Below are 21,249 nucleotides of genomic sequence, written 5' to 3'. Positions count from 1 at the left end.
GGCGGCTGGGAGGCGGAGGCTGCAGCGAGCCAAGACCACGCCACCGCACTCCAGCCCGGGGAGCACCGAGTGAGCGAGACTCCGTCTGCAGTCCCAGTACCTCGCGAGGCCGAGGCGGGCAGAGCACTCGGGGTCAGGAGCTGGAGACCAGCCTGGCCAACATGGCGAAACCGCGCCTCCAGCCAAAGGAGAAAAAGTAGGCAGCGGTGGTGGCGCGCGCCGGCAATCCCAGGCAGCCCGCAGGCCGGGGCAGGAGAATCACGGGAGCCGAAGGCAGGGAGTCTGCAGCGAGCCGACTAGATTCCAGCCTGGGCCAGAGAGGGAAGAAAAGAAAAGGGAAAGAGGAAGAAGGAAGGAAGGGAGGGAGGGAGGGCCTGTAGCATTTTTTAAAAAGTTCCTTCATACACGCGCACCATGGTGGCTCATGCTTTGGGAGGCTGAGGTGGGAGGATCGCTTGAGGCCAGGAGTTTGAGACCAGCCTGGTCAACGTAGTGAAATCTTCATCTCCACAAAAAAAAAAAAAAAAGAAAGAAAAAAAAAAGAAATAAAAGGGCTCCTTGTGTGGTTCTTGTACAGGTAAAATGGAAAAATATTGCCTGAAATGAATGATCTTTCCCCTGCCTACTTCTCAGACCTTACCTGTCAACTTGCCAAGCTGGTTCTGTCTCCAGTGCTTCCTCCCTTCTTGTTTCCTTCCTCCTTCAAGTTTTCTTTTACTTTTTAAATAAACTTGTCATTAGGAGAGATTTAGATTAACAGGAAATTGTGAAGATAATATAGAAAATTCCTAAAAATCTCATGCTGAATGTTTCTTATTAACACCTTGCATTATTAGTATGGTACACTTGTCACAATTGATGAACCAATATTGATACACTATTATTAACAAAAGTCCATTCTTTATTCTGATTCTCTTAGTTTTTACCTGATACTCTTTTTGTGTTCCAGGATCCCATTTAGGGTACTACATACCATTTAGTAGTCATAACTTAGGTTCCTCTGGGCTGTGACAGTTTCTTGAGCTTTTCTTGTTTTTGGTGACCTTGACAGTTTTCAGGAGTAACAGGTATTTTGTAGTATATTTCTCAATTGACATTTGCCTGATGTTTCTCTCATAATTGGGGCTGGGATTATGGGTTTTTGGCAGGAAGATTACAGAGGCAAAGCGCGATTTTCACTACATCAAAGCAAAGGTACTCTCAGCATGCTTTATCACTGTCGATGTTTTGGCCTTGATCACCTAGTTGCGGTAGCGTTGGTCAGGTTTCTCCACTGTTAATCCCCCCGCCACTGTTTCCGTACTATACTTTTGGAAGGAAGTCATCATGCCTAGCCCATCCTGGGAAGGAATGAAAAGTTATGTTCTACTTCCTTGAAGGTAAAGGTAAAATATCTACATAAGTTACTTGGAATTCTTCTGCATAGGATATTTTTCTATTCTCTCCAGTTTATTTATTCAGCCATGTATTTATATCATGCGTATTTATTTTATTACTGAAATTGTTCGAGCTTTAGTCTCTGGGATATTTTTCAGTTGACTCCTCTATCCTTTTTTTTTGTTGGTAGAGATGGGATCTTGCTGTGTTGCCCAGGCTGGTATTGAACTCCTGGCCTCAAGCGGTGCCCCCACCTTGGCCTCCCAAAGTGTTAGGATTACAGGCATGAGCCACCACTCCCAGCCTCCTTTATCCTTTTGACCACAAGATTCTCTAGGCACATCTTATGTATTTCCGGCCCCAGTCCTAGAATCAGCCACTTCTCCAAGGAGCCCTGATTCTTTTTATTAGAGAATGGTATTAGAAACCAAGATCTAAGCATTAGGTGTGCTTGCTAGTGGAATGTTGTTGCTTGTAGGGCCTTTCAGCTGACTGAGCAAGGGATATACATGTATGTATACTGAATTAAGTTTTTCTGTATGCAGTCATCTGTATCTGTATTAAGCCAAACATGAGTTGATGTTTCCAATTCTATCCATTACCACTGTATCCATTCTAGCCTTCTTCCTTTGGTTATCTGTCACCTCCCACTTCTACAGTGAGAAAACTGGCTTTCGTCATTCACCATCTTTTACTTAATTGTTCAAATCTGGGATACATATGCAGATATAGTGGCTTCAGAATTAATACGTACTCCCATGGAGAAAAGCCTTATCAAGTAGAGGACGGTGCTTATTTGTCGTTCCTGTTGCCTTTAGTCTTATAGACTTCATTTCCAAAGTTTCTTAGCACCCCCCGTCCTCCTTTGGTGAGGTTGTTTCACATATTTTCTAGACAATTAGATTCTTTTGTCAAAGTCTTTGTTCCATCCAGAGATCCTCTGATCTCTTAAATGATTTTTTAAATTTACATACATTAAGGTTCACTGTGCTGTAAAGTTCTGTGGGTTTTTATCTGCCTCACAGTTTTTGCATATGTTGGCCTCCTGCCTGGAATACTCTTCCCAGATATTTCCCCATGACTGGCCCCTTATCTTTCATTCAGATCTCTGCTCAAATATTATCTCCTTGAGGAGGCTTTCCTTGAGCACCCAATCTAAAGGAATCTTCTAGAACAAAATGAAAATTTTGTTAGTGTATTTTCTTCAGTATGTGTGGTTTGTTTTGACCAGTCTTCATTTACTAGGATGAAAATTTAAAGAGGGCAGGGACTGTATCTGTATCCTGGATATATAATGAATGTATGTTGATACATTGATATATGAATGAATAATCCTGTCCCAGGTGTGTCCAGCATCGCTTATTTCTAGGGCATAGTTTTAGTACTGATCAGTAGTGATTGAAAGCAGGCTTGTTCAGTTGGGTTTCCAGCTCACCCTGCTTCACTACTTAAAAAGTGTTTTGGTTGCAAATTAGGTTAAGTGTTTCAGTATATTAAAGATGGCAGTCACTCTGTTCTCTCCTGCAATGTTTATAACCATTTATTTAAAGTTATTATTATTATTATTGAGATGAGGTCTCTCTGTCGCCCAAGTTGGAGTGCAGTGGCGCAGTTTGCTGCAGTCTTGATCTCCTCAGGCTCAGGTGATCCTGAATAGATGATACTTCTTGAGTAGCTGGGACTACAGGCGCGCCACCACACCTGGCTAATTTTTTTTGTATTTATTATAGAGATGGAGTTTCTCTATATTGGCCTGGCTGGTCTTAACTCCTGGGCTGAAGTGATCCACCCACCTTGGCTTCCCACAGTGTTAGGATTGCAGGTGTGAGCCACTGTGCCCAGCCTAAAAGTTATTTTAGTGAGGGATTTATAATCTCTATTCCTACTTAGAATTACATATCAATACTGGCCGGGCACAGTGGCTCACACCTGTAATCCCAACACTTTGGGAGGCCGAGGCGGGTGGATCACCTGAGGTGAGGAGTTTGAGACCAGCCTGGCCAACATGATGAAACCCCGTCTCTATTAAAAGTAGAAAAACTGGCCGGGCCTGGTGGCAGCCACCTATAATCCCAGCTACTCGGGGAGCCGAGGCAGGAGAATCACTTGAACCCAGGAGGCGCAGGTTGCAGTGAGCTGAGACCGCGCCGTTGCACGCCAGCCTGGGGGACAAGAGCGAGACTTCGTCTAAAAAACAAACAAAAAAAAGAATTACTATCAATACCACGGATTTCCCAGCTCGGCTATACATTAGAATCAGCTGAGGAGCTTTAAGAACAGACACTGCTTCCTGAGCTCTTTCCTGACTTACTGATTTTCGGGAAAATTCTACAAATTCGTAATGTTTTAACAACCAGCTTGGCATCTAGTCAGAACATTTGAAGTTAAAAAACCCCAGTAGCCAGGTATGGTGGCTCACGCCTATAATCCCAACACATTGGGAGGCCAAGGCGGGAGGATCGCTCGAACCCAGGAGTTCAAGGCCAGCCTGGGCAACATGGTGAAATCCTGTTTCTACCCAAGAAAAATAGAAAAATTAGCCAAGCGTGGTGGCACGCACCTGTGGTTCCAGCTACTCAGAGGCTGAGATGGGAGGATCATTTGAGCCCGGGAGACAGAGGTTGCAAGTGAGCCAAGATTGTTCCACTGCACTCCAGCCTGGACAACAGAGCCAGACAGAACCTGTCTTAAAAAAAAAAAAAAAATCCCAAAACAAAATTAAAAAAAAAAAAACAGTGTATTAATGTAAAGTGAGATTTTGTGATAATATCTAGAGGATTTCAGCTTATAGCTATGATGACTGAAGCTTATACAAAAAGCTCCTTTTAACTTGGACTGATTCTTCTACAATTTAAGCCCATACTATGTGGTTGGTGCTAGTGAATATTACAGTGAATTGTTAACTGCTCTCAGAGAACTTACATTACACCCTCTGAGAAGGCAATAGAATGAATGTAAATAATCATAAGATAGGAAACAATAGGCACATAAGAGACAGGAAACAATTTTGGTATTTAGAGGAGGGAGCAGTCATTTGCACACTGGGAAGATGGTAAGATTAAGAGTCCAATTCTTTTTTTTTTTTTTTTTTTTTTGAGATGGAGTCTCGCTCTGTCACCTAGGCTGGAGGACATTGGCATGATCTCGGCTCACCACAACCTCTGCCTCCTGGGTTCAAGTGATTCCTCCGCCACAGCCTCCCGAGAGTATCGAACTACAGGCACGCAGCACCACAATGCCAAACTAATTTTTTTTTTTTTTTTGAGATGGAGTCTTGCTCTGTCGCCCAGGCTGGAGTGCAGTGGCGCGATCTCGGTTCACTGCAAGCTCTGCCTCCCTTGTTCACGCCATTCTGCCTCAGCCTCCTGGATAGCTGGGACTACAGGCGCCCGCCACAATGCCCGGCTAATTTTTTGTATTTTTAGTGAGACGGGGTTTCACCGTGTTAGCCAGGATGGTCTCGATCTCCTGACCTCGTGATCTGCCCACCTCGGCTTCCCAAAGTGCTGAGATTACAGGTGTGAGCCACTGTGCCCGGCCTTTTTTTTTTTTTTTTTTTTTTAAGTAGAGACAGGGTTTTAACCATGTTGGCCAGGCTGGTCTCTAACTCCTGACCTCAAGTGATCCGCCCACCTCAGCCTCCCAAAGTGCTGGGATTACAGGCGTGAGCCACCATGCCTGGCCTAGAGTCCAATTCTTAAAGAGAATCCACAGCGAGAAGGAGGAACCCTGGACATCCCAGTCCTTTAGTGGGTTGTAATATAGGACATTGAAAGTTAAGGGAGTCCTATTAGAAGCCAGAAGGGAATAGGCAAATGAGAAGAGTCCTGTAATGGTCAGGACCTAAAATCCAGACTCAGAACTGTCAAAACCAGTGGTTCTTAAAGGAACTTTTCTATTTCAGCATTTTAAACATTAACATTTTTTATTGCAAGTTTTTGTACTACATGTGTAATTATAAAAAATGAAAACTTGTATACCTAAAAATCCAAATTTCGGTTTTTGAATTTTGTTTCATTTTTTTCAGCTCTGGAAAAGAAATGCATTCCACATTAAACCCTTCACATTGCACATAAAAGAAACTAAATTCAGAGTTAAAATGTGCCTGTCCATGGCCATAGGGTGCAGAATTAGGCAAGAACTTCAGTTTTCAGACTCATCAGTCCATACTACTACATTCTTGTCAGGTTGAGATCAATCTCTTTGCCCTGAAGCTTACTGATTGTTTAGAGGAGTTTCTTGAGGATAGAGACTATATCTTATTCATTTTCTGTTCCTCCAACATAGTAAGTGCTGTACAGAATAGGCATGTAGCACACATTTGTCAAATGGAAGGATGGATGGATAGATGGATGGTTTTGGCTTTTATATTAGACTTTGAAGGAATGCTAGAGTTCAGCTCTGTGGAAATTCTGGGCATGAAATGTATGCATGAACTGTTAGATTTGCTGAATATTGGACATCTGAAGGGAAATAGTGAGAAAATACTGTAACTGCAGTGGCTCACGCCTATCATCCCAGCACTTTGGGAGGCTAAGGCAAGAGGATTGCTTGAGCCCAGGAGTTGGAGACCAGCCTGGGGAATGTAGAGAGACCCTGTCTTTACAAAAAACATCCAAAATTTAGCTGGGTGTGGTGGTGCATACCTGCAGTGCCAGCTACTTAGGAGGCTGAGGTGGGAGGATCGCTTCAGCCTGGGAAGTTGAGACTGCAGTGAGCAGTCATTGCGCTATTGCACTCCAAACTGGGTGACAGAGCAAGACCCTGTCTCGAAAAAAAAGTGGCAGCGGGTAGGGGGGTCGGTATGTTAGGTTTTACACAGTTCGTATTATAAACTAGGTTAATACCAGTATATAAAATGAAATAAGTTAATGAAAGGCATGACGTTTTGCAGGAAAGGTGCATTACATCATTATGTAGAGGTTGAGTATTCCTTATCCAAAATGCTTGGAACCACAAGTGTTTCAGATTTGGATTGTTTTGAGAATTTGGAATATTTACGTTATCCTGAATGAGCATCTCAAATCTGAAATGTTCCAGTATGCATTTCCTTTGAGACATGTCAGCACTCAAAATGTTTCAAAACATGTTGGAGCATTTTAGATTTCAGATTTGGGATGCTCAACCTGTACTATCAACAGAATAGCTGTTTAGCATTAAATAATATTTTGCTTAGCCCAAAGGTTGAAAAATCTTTAATTTTTTAAACTTGAATTTGAGAGGAGAATATTGATCTTAGTCAGTACTCCTAATTGAAAGCCTTGAAGTTTTAAAAGGAATTATCATTTTTTTAGTTCTTTACACATCTAGAACAGTTAGCTGTATAAATTCTGAATCAGTGAAGTTTTACCATACTTTAACACCCACTTTTAACATTTTTTAGTGTATTTTCCTAGCAGTATTTGGTGTAAAAATACTCACATGTGTACTCTTGGTTTTTCTCTAAGTAACTTTTTGTTTTCATCCTTCTTTTCAGGATCTCACTGGCATAGAATCTATGGATCAGTGTCGCCATACCTTGGAACAGCATAACTGGAACATAGAGGTATAATAGGATGTGCTCTGAGCTTATTTCTTTTTCTCTGGTCTGATTAAGAATCAAAACCATATGTTTTTCCATAGCAGGAATCTTTTCAGTAGATTTTTTTCAGAATTATGACTCTAAAAATAAAAGTGCAGGAAGGTAAAGAATGTGAGAAAGTTTATAAAATCATAGAAAAATTTGTGACTAAATCCCTCAATATAGTGCCCCACCCCCTACTGATTGTTAGTATCTTGTTGGGAAAACAATTGGTTTTTGTATATTTAGTTTTTAACCAGATGTCTTGATGTGAACCTTCTTCTTAAATATTTTATAGTTTATTCTTTGGGGTTGTCTAGGTAGTCATGTTCTCTGCAATTCTTCTCCTTGACCATTGAATTAGCAAGAACTTTAAAACACTGTCAGTTGATAATGGTAATAGCATTTTGTCATCACTATAATGCCTCTGATTTTTTTTTTTTTTTTTTTTTGAGACAGAGTCTCGCCCTATCTCCCAGGCTAGAGTGCAGTGGTGTGCTTTCGGCTCACTGCAACCTCTGCCTCCCAAGTTCAAGCGATTCTCCTACCTCAGCCCCCTGAGTAGCTGGGATTACAGGCGCACACCACTGCACCCGGCTAATTTGTATTTTTAGTAGAGATGGGTTTCACCATGTTGGCTAGGCTGGTCTTGAACTCCTGACCTCAAATGATCCGCCCCGTTCAGCCTTCCAAAGTGCTGGGATTACAGGCGTGAGCCACCGCACCTGGCCATGCCTCTGATTTTTTATTAGCAAGTGTGATGTTAGTTGTTAAGAGCAGAGATTTTTTTGTTTTGTTTTTACTGCTGTATTCCCAGCATATAACATGGAAATAAATATCTGTTGGCTTTTCCCTTCCATTCTTAGTATATTAATAGTTTATACTGAGTGGATGTTGAATTTTGTCAAACACCCTTTTGATCCCAAATTACTGTTTTAAATATTATATGCTATCTAAAAAGGGTGCTGGATTCCTAAAAACGTATTCCTTTTTTTTCCAGTTTTTTTTTTTTTTATAAAACATATTCCTAATATGATTTCGTTATTCAATACATTTTTTGAGCAATTAAACTCTAGGCTCTGGCATTGTATTAGTGAAGAAAAATAAGTCCTTACTCTTTTTTAATTTTTTTAAGACGGGGTCTTGTTCTGTCACCTGGGCTGGAATGCATTGGCATGAGCATACCTCACTACAGCCTTTGACTTCTGAGCTCAAGCAATTTTCCTGCCCTAGCCTCCCAAATAGCTGGGACTACAAACATGTAACACCATGCCCAGCTAATTTTTAATTTTTTATGGAGACGAGGTCTTGCTGTGTTGCCCAAGCTGGTCTTGAATTCCTGGGCTCAAGCAATCCTCCTGCCCCAGCTTCCCAAAGTACTGAGATTACATGTGTGAGCCACCACATCCAGCCAAGTCGCTACTCTTATGGAACTTAATTCTAGAGAATTTCAGTTTGTAATAAATGACGGGAGGGGAATATCACACACGGGCCCTCTCGGGGGGTGGGGGGCTGGGGGGCTAGGGGAGGGATAGCATTAGGGGAAATACCTAATGTAGATGACGGGTTGATGGGTGCAGCAAACCACCATGGCATGTGTATACCTATGTAAAAAACCTGCACATTCTGTACATGTATCCGAGAACTTAAAGTATAATTTAAAAAAAATGAATAAATGACAAATGAGACGAGCATAGGAAATGGAACAGAGGATCTAGAGAGTTTTGCTTTTTGTTTTTTGTCTTTATTTATTTTTATTTTTTTGAGATGAAGTTTTGCTCTTGTAGCCCAGGCTTGAGTACAGTGGTGTGATCTTGGCTCACTGCAACCTCTGCCTCCTGGGTTCAAGCAATTCTCCTACCTCAGCCTCCTGAGTAGCTGGGACTACAGGTGCCCGCCACCACACCTGGCTAATTTTTTGTATTTTTAGTAGAGACGGGGTTTCACCGTGTTAGCCAGGATGATCTCGATCTCCTGACCTTGTGATCCACCCACCTCGGCCTCCCAAGGTGCTAGGATTATAGACATGAGCCACTGCACCTGGCCTTGTTTTTTTCTTTTTAAGAGACAGGGTTGGGCCAGGCGCGGTGGCTCACACCTGTAATCCCAACACTTTGGGAGGCTGAGGCGGGCAGATCACGAGGTCAGGAGATCGAGATCATCCCGGCTAACATGGTGAAATCCCATCTCTACTAAAAATACAAAAGGATAGCCAGGTGTGGTGGCGGGCGCCTGTAGTCCCAGCTACTCAGGAGGCTGAGGCAGGAGAATGGCGTGAACCTGGGAGGCGGAGCTTGCAGTTAGCCAAGATCGCGCCACTGCACTCCAGCCTGGGGGACAGAGCAAGACTCTGTCTCAAAAAAAAAAAAAAAGAGAGAGAGAGACACAGGGTCTTACTCTGTCACCCAAGCTGGAGTGCAGGTTTGATCATAGCTCACTGCAGTTGAACTCCTGGGCTCAAGCATTCCTCTGACCTCAGCTTCAAGTAGATGGGACTATAGGCCCACGCTACCACACCGGGCCCTAGTGTTCAAGTTCTTGTGTGAATATGTGTTTTCATTTCCCTTGGGTCTATACCTAGGAATGGACTTTGCTGAATCATATGGTGACACTATGTTTAACCTTTTGAAGAGCTCCCAGACTGTTTTCAGAGTGGTTATACCATTTTAAATTCCCAACAGCATTGTAGGAAGGTCTGAATTTCTCCACACCCTCACCAACACTTGTTAATATTTGTCTTCTAGATCATACTCACCCTAGTGAGTGTGAAGTAGTATCTCTATGTAGTTTTGATTTGCATTTCCGTAGTGGCTAAAATGATGTTGAATATTTTTTCATATTCTTGTCGAACATTTGTATGTCTTCTTTGCAAAAATGTCTATTCAAGTCCTTTGTCAGTTTTTGAATTTGATTATCTTTTTCATGTTGAGCTGTGAAAGTTTTTTTTTGTTTTTTGTTTTTTGTTTTTTGTTTTGAGATGAAGTTTCACTCTGTGGCACAGGCTAGAGTGCAGTGGTGTGATCACGGCTCACTGCAACCTCCACCTCCCAGGTTCAAACAATTTTCCTGCCTCAACCTCCTGAGTAGCTGGGACTACAGGTGCCCTATGCCCGGCTAATTTTTGTATTTTTAGTAGAGGCGAGGTTTCTCCATGTTGGCCAGGCTGGTGTTGAACTCCTGGCCTCAAGTGATCCACCTGCCTCGGCCTCCCAAATTCCTGGAATTACAGGCATAAGCCACTGCGTCTGGCCAGTTTATGTTTTTTGAGACAGGATTTCTCTCTGTTGCCCAGGCTGGAGTACAGTGGTAGTATTATGGCTAACTGCAGCCTTGACCTCCCAGACTCAAGTGATCCTTTCACTTCAGCCTCCTGAGTAGCTAGGACTACAAGCATACACCACCACACCCAGCTAATATTTTATTTTTTTACTTTTTTACAGATGGGGTCTCGCTGTATTGACCAGGCTGGTCATAAACTCCTGGGCTCCAGTGATTCTCCCACCTTATCTTCCCAAAGTGTTGGGATTACAGACGCGAGCCACCATGCCTGGCGCTTATCTGATATTTAATTTGCAAATGTTTTCTCCCTTTCTGTGAGTTATCTTTTTATTCTCTTGATAGTGGTTTGTGGTTTTTGTTTTTTTTTGTTTGTTTGTTTTTGTTTTTTTTTTTTGAGAGATGGAGTCTTGGTTTGTTGGCCCAGGCTGGAGTGCAGTGGCATGATCATAGCTCACTGTAACCTTGAAGTCCTGGGCTCAAGAAGCCTTCCTGCCTCAGCCTCCCTGACAGTTGGGACTACAGGTACATGCCATCTTGCCCCATTCATGATAGTGTAATTTGATAAAGAAAAGTTATTCATTTTGATGAAGTCCAATTTATCTACTTTTTTCTTTTGTCGCTTGTGCTTTTGTTGTCGTATCTAAGATACCTTTGCTTAATCTGAGGTTGTGAAGATTTATACCCTTGTTTTAAGAGTTTTATAATTTCAGCTTTTACATTTAGGTTTTTGATGTATTTGTAGTTAATTTTTATGTATAGTGTGATCTAGGGATTAATCCACTTTCTTTTGCATGTGGATATCCAATTATCCCAGCATCATTTGTTGAAAGATTATTCTTTCCTCATTGAATTGCAAAACTAGGGGACTACCTGATATTAGCCAAACTTCAAAGTTTGAAGCCAGTAATTGAGTTTAGAGGGCACACTGCCCTCCTAAAGACCACCTTCACTTCTGAAACCACCTGCAGTTTCAAAGAGTCGCAAAACCATCTTCAGATTTGCTAATTCACTAGAACTCACTGAAAGTTGTTATAGTCATGGTTATAGTTTATTATAGGGAACATATAGATTAAAAGCAGCTAAAGGAAGAGACAACTCTAAACGAGAGTTGGCCGGGCGCGGTGGCTCACACCTGTAATCCCAGCACTTTCGGAGGCCAAGGTGGGTGGATCACAAGGTCGGGAGTTTAAGACCAGCCTGGCCAACATGGTGAAACCCCATCTCTACTAAAAATACAAAAATTAGCTGTGTGTGGCGGTGCGTGCCTGTAATCCCAGTTACTCGGAGGATGAGGTGGGAGAATTGCTTGAACCTGGGAGGTGGAAGTTGCAGTGAGCTGAGATTGCACCACTGCACTCCAGCCTGGTGACAGAGCTAGGCTCCGTCTCAAAAAAGAAAAAGAAAAAGAAGAAAAAGGGGGAAGAGTCTAAAAGGATTTTGGACACGAAGCTTGCATACTACGCTCCTGCAGAGTCAGGACATATTACCTTCTTGGCATAGATGTATGACAATATGCATGAAGTATAGTAGCCCCCTCCACCCACAGTTTCACATTCTGTGGTTTCAGTTACTCGTAGGCAACTGTGGTTTGAAAATATTAAGTGGAAGATTCCAGAAATAATTCATAAGTTTTAAAATGCATGCTGTTCTGAGAAACATGATGAAATCTCACTCTGTCCCATTCTACCTTACCCGGAATGTGAATTATCCGTTTGTCCAGCGTCTCCACGCTGTATACAAGACCCACCTGTTAGTCAGTTAGTAGCCGTTATCAGATCAACTGTTGTGCCATTACAGTACTTTTGTTCGGGTCCTCCTATTTTACTTAATATTGGCCCCAAAGCACAAGAGTAGTGATGCTGGCAACTCAGATATGCCAGAGAGAAGCCAGGAAATGTGTCCTTTAAGTGAAAAGGTTAAAGTTCCTGGCCAGGCGCGGTGGCTCATGCCTGTAATCCCAGCACTTTGGGAGGCCGAGGCGGGTAGATCATGAGGTGAGGAGTTCAAGACCAGCCTGGCCAAGATGGTGAAACCCCATCTCTACTAAAAATACAAAAATTAGCTGGGCACAGTGGCAGGAGCCTGTAATCCCAGCTACTCGGGAGGCTGAGGCAGGAGAATCACTTGAACCTGGGGGGCAGAGGTTGCAGTGAGCTGAGATTGTGCCACTGCACTCCAGCCTGGGCGACAGAGTAAGACTCCATCTCAAGGAAAAAAAAAAAAAAAAGGGTTAAATTTCCTGACTTAATAAGGAAATAAAAAAATTATATACTGAGGTTGCTAAGATCTAGCTTGTGTTCGTGAAATTATGAAGAAAGAAAAAGAAATTCATGCTAGTTTTGTTGTCACACTTCTGCAAAAATTGCAGCCACATTGCACAATAAGTGCATAGTTAAGATGGAAAAGGCATTTTTTGAGTGGAAGACATGAAGAGAAATAGCTTCCAATGACAGCATTCAAGTTCGGTACTATACATGGTTTCAGGAATCTACTAGAGGTCTTGGAACATATCCCTGTGGTTAAGAAGGGACTACTGTATTGCCAACCAGGGAATTCCTGCTTCCAGTGTATTTATTCCACTGTATGAATTCAGTGCTTCCAGAGCATTTATTAGGGCATCATTACATACGCACGATTGATGTGCTTGGCTGCCCACATGGTTGAACTCAATCTTCAAGTCAACTGATACCAAGTTGTCCAAAGTTCCCCACCCTAAACCACATGGTTGGTCTTTCTGGCATGGCCAGCTTTCACCCTAAGACTACTGGGTGTTGCAGCTGCAACCTAAAATCTGGTAACAAAGACGTGCTTATCAGGTCTAACATAGATTACCTCCCAAAAGGGAAAGGCCAGATATCTCTTTGGGTAAGGTCAACTTTTTTTTACTACATTGAGACTAATACCTATTTCAAGGACAGAGTTAAGAAGGGAATGAGTTTTTTAAACTGAATATCAGTAGTCTGGCAGGAGTTGTGTTAGGATCTTTACGTATAGCCAACTCATTAAATTTTCAGATTAACTCAGAAATATTGTTCCTTTATTTTGCACATGAGGAAACTGAGGCTTATATGTTTTTTTCTTCTTTATTTTTTATTTTTAGAGACAGGGTCTCATTTCATTGCCCCAGCTGGTCTCGAATTTCTGGTCTCTGGGCTCAAGCAATCCTCTCACCTCAGCCTCCCAAAGTGTTAGGATTACAGGTTTGAGCCACCGCGCCTGACCTGAGGCTCATACATTGAGCAACTTTTCTGAGAGATGGAGCTAGCATCAGACTGAAGTTTCTCTGCTGCAAACCCCTTCATCAGATGCCACTCATCAGGACTGCTTCACTGCATAACTCCAGGAGTACTGCCCACATTGTATTCTCTGAGGATGGCTTTTCTTGGGATTGTACAGTGAAGCACTTTATATCCCAGCCACCCTAAATAATACATACCATCTGAATAAAGGCAGTATGCTTGCTGCATAAATGTAGCTTCCAGACAAGTTTCGTCATCTCCTACTGTGTATGCATTCTGGAGCCATCACTCCACATTGCCTCCAAGTATAGCTGGTTAAAAGGTCCGTGAAGGTACACTCCTCAAATGACCTTTTGGTGTATTAATGTCCATCCTATTTTGGAATACCACGCAATAGTTGCCTCACCTCTTTTTCTTGGTTGATTTTAGCATCGCTGAAACTCGTGCCACTCTGTTTTCCTTCTCAGGCTGCTGTACAGGACAGATTGAATGAGCAAGAGGGTGTACCTAGTGTTTTCAACCCACCTCCATCACGACCCCTGCAGGTTAATACAGCTGACCACAGGATCTACAGCTATGTTGTCTCAAGACCTCAACCAAGGGCAAGTTATTTCATAGCTGGAATTTCCCCCTTTTTCATTTATAAGTATATTCACTTGGTTATATTGATCTCCCTGTGACAGGAACAAAATAAATACTTAGAATGTAAACCTGTTAGTTAGACTTGGCCCCTTGGGTGTATTATTTTGCCTTGATTCCTCAAGGAATTGCTACAGAAACTACTCATTTTTTTTTCTTTTCTTTGGCAGTTATTTGGAGAGTGTTTTCTACCTCTTAAGTTACAATTTGTTTACTCAAGTTCTTCGTTGCTTCAGTTTACTTAATCTTAAACTAGTTTTGAGGAAGTACATTGGAATCTTTGTAGGAGCTTTGGCCACGTCTTTGAAATTAGCCTTGAAGGGCTAGTAGCAAGGAAGTGGTTCACTTAAATTCGACAGACATTTAAGAGTACTCCAATAACCTGGTATCTTGCTATTGGAGATCCAGACATGAATAAACAGCCAGTCGTCCCATTTCAAATTCAATTTCTCCCAGTCTAGTGAAGGAAGTCAGATGTGTACACTGATAATGAACTCTAAAGAACTTCTTGGACTTTTCTTTTTCTTACCCTTAGGGTTATACTCACCTCTTACACTTTTATACCTGCATTTAGAATCCTAAGAAAACACTCCCTTTAACATTGCAGCAGTTAGAATTTACTCCATCATCAAGCCTTTTTGTGGAGTACTTGATTTTTGTTTTGTTTTCTTCTGTTTGAGACAGGGTCTCACTCTGTCGCCCAGGCTGGAGTGCAGTGGCATGATCTTGGCTCACTGCAGCCTAGACCTCCCGGGCTCAAGCAGTCCTCCACCTCAGCCTCCTAAGTAGCTGGGACTACAGGTGTGCGCCACCATCCTGGTTAATTTTTGTATTTTTTTGTAGAGATGGGGTCTTGCTATGTTGCCCAGGCTGGTCTTGAACTCCTGAGCTCAAGTTATCTGCCCACCTCACCCTCCCAAAGTGCTGGAATTACAGGCTTGAGGCACTGTGCCTGGCCTACTTGATGTTTTAAAACATGTTTCTAAGTAGTGCTCTGTGGTTTTCTGAAGTACAGTAGCAGATTCCCACGTCAGCCATGGGGCTCCAGAGCTTCCTGGCCACAGACACAGAAAGTGTCTGAGGTTAACACAATGTGACATCTGTGAAATGCTTTATAAACTATAGAGTCCTGGATGTATGCTAGTTTTAATAATTAATAACAGCAATAATAATTAGCATTATTACTAAGATAAGCAGCTATATGGGGATTTGTCGTTGTGGTTAATATAATTATTTAACATTTATATACCAATGTCCAAGGTTAGTAATAGTGATTATATTTCTTGCTATTTCTATATACATTATTTTAGGTTTTTATGTTTGTTTGTTTTGTTTTGGGACAGCATCTCCCTCTGTTGCCCAGGCTGGAGTGCAGTGGTGTGATCTCAGCTCACTGCAACCTCAGCCTCCCAGGTTCAAGTGATTCTCCTGCCTCAGCCTCCCGAGTAGCTGGGATTACAGGCGACCACCACCACGTCTGGCTAATTTTTGTATTTTTAGTAGAGACGGGGTTTCACCATATTGGCCAGGCTGGTCTCTAACTCCTGACCTCAAGTGATCTGCCTGCCTTGGCCTCCCAAATTGCTGGGAGTACAGGTGTGAGCCACCACACCCAGCTTATTTTTGTATTTTTAGTAGAGACAGGGTTTTACCATGTTGACCAGGCTGGTCTCGAACTCCTGACCCCAGTTGATCCATCTGCCTCATCCTCCCAAAGTGTTGGGATTACAGGCGTGAGCCACTAAGCCTGGCCTATTTCTGTACACCATATTTTGATGTGTAAATCTAAAAAGGAAAGAATGAGTGTGTATCATTTGGGGGACATTAATTTGCAATTGAATTTGAAAAGTCTATAAGTAGCTGCCAAAAATAAGTATTAAAGCAGTTTTGGTTTTTATTTGTTTGTTTGTTTTTTTGAGACAGAGTCTTGCTCTGCCCCCAGGCTGGAGTTCAGTGGCGCGATCTCGGCTCACTGCAAGCTCCGCCTCCTGGGTTTAAGCGTTTCTCCTGCCTCAGCCTCTCTGAGTAGCTGGGACTACAGGTGCATGCCACCACGCCTGGCTAATTTTTGTATTTTTAGTAGAGATGGGATTTCACCATGTTGGCCAGGCTGGTCTCAAACTCCTGACCTCAGGTGATCTGCCTGCCCCCCTCAGCCTCCCAGAGTGCTGGGATTACAGGCAGGAGATACAGCTCTGGACCTTAAAGCAGAGTTAATACAAAAATTCTGCGAAGAAAAATGATAGTAAGATGAAATAAGACCAAAGATGGTGACACTTAGAAGGATGAGGTGGCCAGGAAGAAGGAACTGTATTTTAGAGGAACAATTCACATGGAAGGACCAAAAAGAGTGAGAAAATCTGACCTAGCCGTTTGATAAAATATTAGGAATTGAGAGAATTGTCTCTAACTTTGTTTTTGGACTTTCAGGGGCTGCTTGGATGGGGTTATTACTTGATAATGCTTCCATTCCGGTTTACCTATTACACGATACTTGATATATTTAGGTATGTACCTTTGGATTTATGTATTAGTAAGACTTTGGAGCTAAAATTTAGGCCAAAATAAGTTTTATGCTCCATCAGTGTTGACTTACCAATTTGTCATGAGATCGAATACTCTTCCCGAACTGTCTTTTAATACAATATAAAAGTATTTTAAATTGTTGAAGCATTGGCAGGCATTGTGAAATGGAATTGTTTTTAAATTAATCTTAACTATTGTTTGCAGGCCGGGCGCGGTGGCTCACGCTTGTAATCCCAGCACTTTGGGAGGCCGAGGCGGGCGGATCACGAGGTCAGAAGATTGAGACCACGGTGAAACCCCGTCTCTACTAAAAAATACAAAAAAAAAAAATTAGCCAGGCGTGGTGGCGGGCACCTGTAGTCCCAGCTACTCGGAGAGGCTGAGGCAGGAGAATGGCGTGAACCTGGGAGGCAGAGCTTGCAGTGAGCCGAGATTGCGCCACTGCACTCCAGCCTGGGCGACAGAGCAAGACTCCGTCTCAAAAAAAAATAAAAAAATAAAAAAAAAACTATTGTTTGCAAAAACCAGTCTGACTATATTTATTTGTCTCCCCGTCCTCCCCCCACCATATTTGTCACCTCTACACTTCCTAGTTGATGTCCACACCCTTTCCTTTCTAACCACTATCATCTCCTAGCTTCACACGCCTTAGAACTTTTTTCCTAAACTACTTCTCCTCCACCTGACTACTCACAATCCCAACAAATTCTCTTGCTCTGAGATTACCCAGTTTGCCCTTGATTCCTCCCACAATAGTTGGACCTCCCTAGACACTCCTGTTACACCTTTTCTTTCTTTCTTTTTTTGAAACAGAGTCTTGCTCTGTCGCCGTCACCCAGGCTAGAGTGCAGTGCCACCATCTCGACTCATTGCAACCTTCACCTCCTGGATTCAAGCGATTCTCATACCTCAGCCTCCCAAGTAGCTGGGATTACAAGCATGCACCACCACGCCTGGCTAATTTTTGTATTTTTAGTAGAGACAGTAGAGATGGAGTCTCATTTTGTTGGCCAGGCTGATCTTGAGCTCCTGGCCTCAAGTGATCCACCTGCCTTGGACTCCCGAAGTGCTGAGATTCCTGGCATGAGCCACCACGCCTGGCAGCTTCGGTACCTTTTCACTTTGCCCTGGCAGCCCCTAGGTTGCAAACGCTGGAACCCTTTTATGTATATACCCACTTGCTTCATACCTTCACCCTTCTTCTAGCTTCCTTCATGTACCATTAAAAGAGCTAATCATTGGAAGCTACAGAGGGTCCAAGGCCAGAAAATGAGTGGGGCACAACTGGCCGGGTGCGGCGGCTCACGCCTGTAATCCGAGCACTTTAGGAGGCTGAGACGGGCGCATCACGAGGTCAGGAGATCAAGACCATCCTGGCTAATACGGTGAAACCCTGTCTCTACTAAAAATACAAAAAATTAGCCGGGTGCGGTGGCGGGTGCCTGCAGTCCCAGCTACTCGGGAGGCTGAGGCAGGAGAATGGCATGAACCCGGGAGGCGGAGCTTGCAGTGAGCCTAGATCGCGCCACTGCACTCCAGCCTGGGCAACAGAGCGAGACTCCATCTCAAAAAAAAAAAAAGAAAGAAAATGAGTGGGGCACAACTTCTTAGCACGTCAGGCTTGGGTTATCTGGTCCAGAGCCACGTCTAGGCTTTATGGGGAACTAAAATGTTCATGGGCATCCAGGCCAGCAAATGGAGCTGGGATATGTAGTCTGGGCCTTGTGTATACAGGAAACCTGTACTTCCCTTCAAATATGGGACAGCCTTTACCCTGCTCTAGGGAGCAGAGGCTGAAGATGTGGGTCCAGCAGCTGCATAAGTACAAGGGTCAGGTAGTACCTTTTATATTGGCCCCTTGGTGTTTTATGAGGCTATCTGCTTAATGGCTTTCTTGCTTTAGCAACGTTCTTCATGGTCACTAATTAATTGCTTAGTACTCTTTCCATCCCCATTTTAAGAATGAACATGTAAAAATCTTTAAAATCATAATGAAAACTAAGTTGACATCTCTGTTTTTTTCTAAAAAATAAAAAAAGCTGATTGTCCTAAATTGTGTAGATTGTGGGAATATTGTGTAATGAGGAAAAAAAAATAAAGCCTTTAAGAGATAATTCTAAAATGCTTAATTTCAAAGAAAGTAGTTAAAACATCAGTCTTCTGAAGAATTTCTAACCATTCCCCCCACCCCCCCCAGTATACAACTTACTACCTTTTGTGCTTTTAATTCACTCTGGAATGTTGGTGTCAATGAATTTGGTTTGATTACTCAGGAGAAATTCCAAGTAGAATTGTATACACGGGGAATTTATTGGGATAATGAATTGACTCACTTTTTGTTAAGGAAAGTATCATAGTTTAATCACCTTGTCTGTGCTGAAAATTTTTCAAGTAAATGCATATTGTTTGCTTTTCTAGGGAAAATATGCATGGCATGTTATTACTAATTTTTATGCAGCTGTATCATCCAACCAACTCGTTTAATGTTAGGTAACACATTAGCCTCTGTCCCATTGCCTTCTCTGGAAAACCAAAGGATAAATAAATGGCACTATACAAATAGGGTAGGCCCTTTAGAAACAGATGTGTGGTACCACTAGGTATGTATTCTTCACTTTACAAGAGCTGCCAGTACTCCACATCTGCCAGGGTACTGTGGAGCAGTTTAGTAACTTCCTCCATGGATACCATCAACCATAAATCATCAAGCAAAATGTACTTGCCCCTTTGAAGAGCAAGTAAATCATAACCGCAACTCCAGATTTGAAGTTCCTATCCATAATTTGAATAATTTGGGGTTGTGAACTAAATATTTAAAATCCCAGGAAAACAGAAAGGAGAAAGAGGGGCAAGTAGGACAACCAGAAAGTGACTTTTGTTCTAGAGCACTGTCCAGTAGAACTCTCTTGATGATAGAAACGTTCTGTATCTCCGCTGTTCAATATGAAAGCCATTAAACACGTGGCTATTGAGCACTTGAAATGTGACTAGTATTACTAAGGAACTGAATTTTAATTGTGTGTAATAGATTTAAATTCAGAATAGCCACATTGGACTAGTGGCTACAGTATTTAGATGGTGCCATTCTAGAGAGTCTGGGTGCATGGCCTGACACATGATCTTTTTGGATACTGTGTCTTCCCTTCCAAACTCTTCTAGCCCTAAATTGTTCTACAAGAAATACTCAGGATTTATGTAGGCCAGTGTTGGAATTTATAATCCCAGTAGTTTGCATTCTTCCTGAACAGGCAACAGAATAACACTTGCTGCTTTATGGCTTTTGAACCAGCCTCTACTCTCAGATTTGATGGTCCACTCACAGACCGTTCACTTCCCTTTGTTGCCGTGCCTCTGGCTCTGTTACAGGAATCTGTACAAATTGGCCCACTCCATATGCACTATAGTAAGCTGGATTCATGTGATATTTATTCCTTCCTCCCCAGGTTTGCTCTTCGTTTTATACGGCCTGACCCTCGCAGCCGGGTCACTGACCCCGTTGGGGACATTGTTTCATTTATGCACTCTTTTGAAGAGAAATATGGGAGGGCACACCCTGTCTTCTACCAGGGAACGTACAGCCAGGTCAGTGCCACAAACCATATAGATGCCAACTTACCAAAATGATTCTATCCTCAAAGGAAAGCATAGCCCAGCACTGATCATGTCCTTTTTTTACTCAAAAACCTTAATTAGCTCTTCACTGCTTACGGGGGGGTAATAAAAAAGACCAAACCTTTTAGCGGGCCCCTCTTGGATCTAATACTGCCCTTCTTTTGAGGTCTTTTCTGCATAACTTATTTTACCATACCCTCAGTTCCAGCTGACTCATTCCCTGAACATAGCCTGTACTTGCCTACCTCTGTGCCTTTGCTTTTGCTGGTCCCTCCACGTGGAATGCCTTCCTCACATGTTTGCTAATTGGAATCTTGCCAGTCCGTCAACTAGATCATGTCGCTCCCCACTTACAGCTATCCCTGATTGTTGTGCCCTGTCCTGCCCTATTTCATAATCTAGAATACTAATCTTTCCCTTTGTTCTTCCACAGCTTTTAAAAATTGATAGCAATTTTATATTCTTTCCTATATCACTTGTGTTCGTGTCTAATCTCTGCTACCAGACTGAAAGCCCCTTGAAGGCAAAGCCTACATCTTCTTTGATCTCTCACAGAATTGAATAAGGACATAGACCATAGACTCAGGGTAGCACATCTCATTCAACCTCAGCCATGTAGACCTTTGACTCAAGACCTCACCATTCAGGGGAGGAAAAATTAGAGTTCTGTGGGTGTTTGATATATCTCTAGTTTGCCAGAGAAATACATAGAATTAACACTATAGGAATAGGGAAAACTATGGGAATGCTGTGGGAATAGGCAAAAAGGGGTTCTATTATGCAGCCTCCAGAATTCCTGAATCTATCTGGAGAAAGAGAAAAATGCTCACCCTTGCTTCCTGCTTTCATTTTCCCACATCTGCTTTTTATCATAGTCTCCTCGCTGGTTGTTCCCACCACACTCAACAAAAACCGAGCACCTACTGTATGCCAGGCAATGTCCTCAGTGCTAGAGATACAGAGATGAGTGAGATGAGCACCTCTCGTGTACCCTCTCTGCTATGATCCTGAGGGGAG

General features: G+C 42.7%; 1 protein-coding gene across 1 annotated transcript in view; it reads left to right on the top strand.

The window, feature by feature from the left end:
* The window catches only part of FAF2 (Fas associated factor family member 2), a 64,230-nt gene that overhangs the window by 25,241 nt on the left and 17,740 nt on the right, over positions 1 to 21,249 (top strand). The window contains exons 2-5 of the mRNA XM_032158777.2: positions 6,854 to 6,922; positions 13,923 to 14,057; positions 16,525 to 16,601; positions 20,064 to 20,202. Of these exons, the coding sequence (XP_032014668.1) occupies positions 6,854 to 6,922; positions 13,923 to 14,057; positions 16,525 to 16,601; positions 20,064 to 20,202 (420 nt within the window). The remainder of the gene's footprint in view (positions 1 to 6,853; positions 6,923 to 13,922; positions 14,058 to 16,524; positions 16,602 to 20,063; positions 20,203 to 21,249) is intronic.

The sequence above is a fragment of the Hylobates moloch genome, unplaced genomic scaffold (assembly GCF_009828535.3).
Source record: "Hylobates moloch isolate HMO894 unplaced genomic scaffold, HMol_V3 SCAFFOLD_6, whole genome shotgun sequence".
NCBI classification, from domain to species: domain Eukaryota; kingdom Metazoa; phylum Chordata; class Mammalia; order Primates; family Hylobatidae; genus Hylobates; species Hylobates moloch.
This window is presented reverse-complemented; position numbering and strand designations above follow the sequence as displayed.